At 42.7% G+C, this 3,401-nt stretch overlaps 1 protein-coding gene across 1 annotated transcript; it reads left to right on the top strand.

Moving 5' to 3' along the window:
- The first annotated feature begins 717 nt into the window (after positions 1 to 717).
- Positions 718 to 3,392, top strand: LOC112463676. Its single transcript, XM_025030178.1, has 2 exons — positions 718 to 2,867; positions 3,008 to 3,392. Exons 1-2 carry the CDS (start codon positions 1,003 to 1,005, stop codon positions 3,027 to 3,029), a joined length of 1,887 nt encoding a protein of 628 aa, XP_024885946.1. The 5' UTR covers positions 718 to 1,002; the 3' UTR covers positions 3,030 to 3,392.
- Positions 3,393 to 3,401: the final 9 nt, after the last annotated feature.

Raw genomic sequence — 3,401 nt, 5'->3', positions numbered from 1 at the left:
TGCACACGTGCACGTTCCGCGAGGGGCGGCAATGAACTAAGGAACAAATGCCGCTCTATCTAGCGGATCTCGCCTCGCGGTCATACACATGTACCTTTTATAGTTTAAGAAATATTCACGATGTTACAACTGTACCCTGTTACTTTTGTCCCCGGTCTACCCTATACGCGATATTTTAGTCAAGGAAAAGTCGATTTTCTTTAGGTAGTTAAGTACTAATTGTAAGAGAATAATTTGCTATATTATTTGTGCGTGATAAATTAAAATTTATTTATAAATTTATTTATTCTTCTTACATCTTTGTCCAAACGTTCCGGCTTCGCATTGAGCCATCATCAGCGGCCTAACAAATACAATTTAATAATTCTCACGATCTCCGTTTTACGCTATGGATGAGTACTTCGGGACTGGAAAGTCGGAAAGCCAATTTGCTCGTCTGCTCGTTACGTGTTGACGTAGGGTAGACCGGGGCATGTTGTCACGCGGGGCACGTTGTCACTTTGACTTTATTTAAAAAACTAATAACCAGAGGGCAGCACCCGTTATTCCCAAAACGTGTTAGTGTATGCCCATCTTTGGTGTGTTTACAGTCTTGAGATTGCGCCAGCCGTGTTGACGTAAAAACTTGAAAGTTTTTTGCGACCGTAAGTAAAATTTTATTGTCTAATATTCAACGTACTGGACATGAAGCTTATGTTTTTTCAGAATAGACCTTTATATTATCTTAAAGTATGTACTTTTACCTACCGCGTGCAGTACCTAACCTTACGAATATCTCAAACGTGTCGGGGAGTTCGGCTCGAGCCGTTATACGAGTCGGACGTGTTAGTCGGTGCTCTTATTTGTAGTATTTAACCTCGCGTACTTGGATCAAGTTGCGGGTGCTTAGTTGTGGAGGTTTAATTTATACATTCGGGTGGGCTCTGTTTAAATAAATCCCCTTTTTACTGCTCCCCCCTCGGAGGGGGAGCGATAAAATTGGGCTAACAAATAAGCCTCCGTATGGAATCGGACTCGGCAGACGACACGCGGTCGGTGCATGACGAGGCCCTATCGGGTGAAGAAACACAGCCTGTGTCCAACAAAAGACAAAAAACGTGTTTGAACGAGAAGACTTTCGATGCGTTTGCAATGAGCGTTTCTTCAGGGGGGACCTGGCATGAGGTGAAATATCGAGGAAACCCTGCCTCCAAGAGGTTAAGAGATGAAGAAATTTTAAGACGACGCAATATCGACACGGAGACACGCGCGTCTCGTAATGATATGGAGATGGAAGTGATTGACGAGGAGAAATCTCAGGAATTGAATCAGGATCCGTATAATAATTTTGGTGATATTAGTGTTAATGATCCCCCCTTGCCGTCCGTACATTTAGGCTGTGATGGGAATGCCGGTGAATCACGTGATTCTGGCGTGGCAATCAACAGTGTACCTGATGCTCAAGCCATTGTAAAATATGTAAACACTTCTGCCAGTATTATTAAGGAGGCATTTGTTGTTAGTGGAACTACCTTAAAGGCTCGTGACTTTTCTGACAATGATTCATCGGAATTTCGGAAGTTCACTAGATATGCAGATGATTTCAGTGGCAAAGCCAGTATTATTTTACGCCTCCCTCCTGATCAGACCACGACTAGAAGGGGTAAAAATGAAATTAAGATTTGGATGATTTTGAATGAGCTTCGGATCTGCCCACTGACTGTTACTATGATTAGCCACTTTTCAGCGGAGGCTGAATTTAAGGATTTTAGAGACGCCAATCACGCACTCGATACGATTGATGTTCTCGGAGACCCAGTGAAGCTCAAGGCCAACTTGGAACAACGCTTCGTCGTTAGCAAAGGAGTCATCTCGGATTGGCCTTCGTCAATCCCGGAATTATGGTCGAGTATACAGGATAGATCTAAGATTTTGAGTATGGAGCGCATGTACCGTAGGAAGTGGGATTCGTTGAGTAGTAAGACTTCGTTAGTAGCCACGGACAATATCATAGTTACATTTAAGGATAAGAACATTCGTAATTTAACAATTTTCGATAAAGGTATCGTCCTCAGGGTCCGTCGATATGTTCCTCAGGTCCGCCAATGCTTTAATTGCTTTAGATTTGGTCACACTAAACTAAACTGCAAAAGTGATACGCGCTGCATAATTTGTGGAGATAAAGCCCATGGTCGATGTGAGAGGGAACAACGTTGTTACAATTGCGGGGGCTGTCATAAGTCCACGTTTAGAGGCTGCCCTCAGTTTGAAAAAACCAAAAACATTAACATCGTTATGGCTCATAAAAACATTTCTTTTCATAGTGCGAAACGGATTGTGGAGAGAGAAGCTTCAGATTCTTCACCGGAATATCAAAACAAGCTTACTAATCCAACATCCTGGCCAAATCTTCCATCGTCGGCTGGACCCATCTCTTATTCTGAGGCCCTACGGGCTGATTCACGTGTTCCAACGGGGCCTACTACTTCAGCACAGAGAGACAAAGGGGATCATCCCCTGCATTATTCAGCTAAGGACAAACGGAGGGCAACATATGAAGCTCCGCGTAATTTTTATAAATTTTTTGATTTTCGTTCCGGCGAAATCACCAGGGAAAAAAGAGGTATTATGTTCACCGCGGGTTGTCGGGCGGGGAGTGAGACTCTTTCCAAGGACAACCATATGAGTATGGGACATCAGGAGGATCACCGAATCTCAGAGACCATTGAGAGTATTTTACTACTTCTGCGAAAGGTTCCGGGAGCTCGGATTAAGTTAATTCGCGCCTTAGCTGCGTCGGAAGCGCAAGATGAACAGGATGGGGGTTTTCCCCTGCATCCTGATAATATCCAGAGTAATGAGGAGATGGAGTATAGAGAATCGTCAAGGTATAGTAGGAATAAAGATAAAGATCGCCTTAATTCAGCTTAAAAATTCAAATTACTTCTTTGGAACTGCAGAGGCTATAAATGTCATAAAAATGAATTATCGAAATTGTCAATGGATTATGATATTATTGTTCTGACAGAGACTCGGTGCTCCGGTCGTAGCTCGATATATTTTCCTGGATTTAGATCATGTCAGAGCAGGAGTTTACTTGGTAGTGGTGGAGTCTCTATTTCTGTTCGTTCGCACATTTCGTTTGATGTACTGCCGATTGCTGGGACTTCCCCTGCAATGTATGATATGGTTGGCATCAAAACTTCGAATCTTGCCAATAACATCAATATTGTTGCGGTCTATAGACACCCTAGAGCTGGGATTGGTGCACGAGATCTTAATGCAGTTTTCAACTCTGTTAATGGTAATCCAAGTGATACTATTATCCTTGGCGATTTCAATGCCCACAACACTGCATGGAATTGTGAATCAACAAATAATAATGGAGAGATATTGCATGATATTATGGCTAATGAAGGTTT

The sequence above is a fragment of the Temnothorax curvispinosus genome, unplaced genomic scaffold (genome assembly GCF_003070985.1).
Source record: "Temnothorax curvispinosus isolate PA1 unplaced genomic scaffold, ASM307098v1 QBEX01013544.1, whole genome shotgun sequence".
NCBI lineage: Eukaryota > Metazoa > Arthropoda > Insecta > Hymenoptera > Formicidae > Temnothorax > Temnothorax curvispinosus.
The sequence above is the reverse complement of the archived record's forward strand: the minus strand, read 5'-3'. Positions and strand labels throughout refer to the sequence as shown.

What these genes read in the sequence shown, in the direction of transcription:
- LOC112463676 (XM_025030178.1), top strand. Translation starts at nt 1,003, where the DNA reads ATGGAATCGGACTCGGCAGACGACACGCGGTCGGTGCATGACGAGGCC. An exon ending in GAGTATAGAGAATCGTCAAG is followed by an intron (nt 2,868 to 3,007) that starts GTATAGTAGGAA and finishes TTGTTCTGACAG; the next exon opens with AGACTCGGTGCTCCGGTCGT.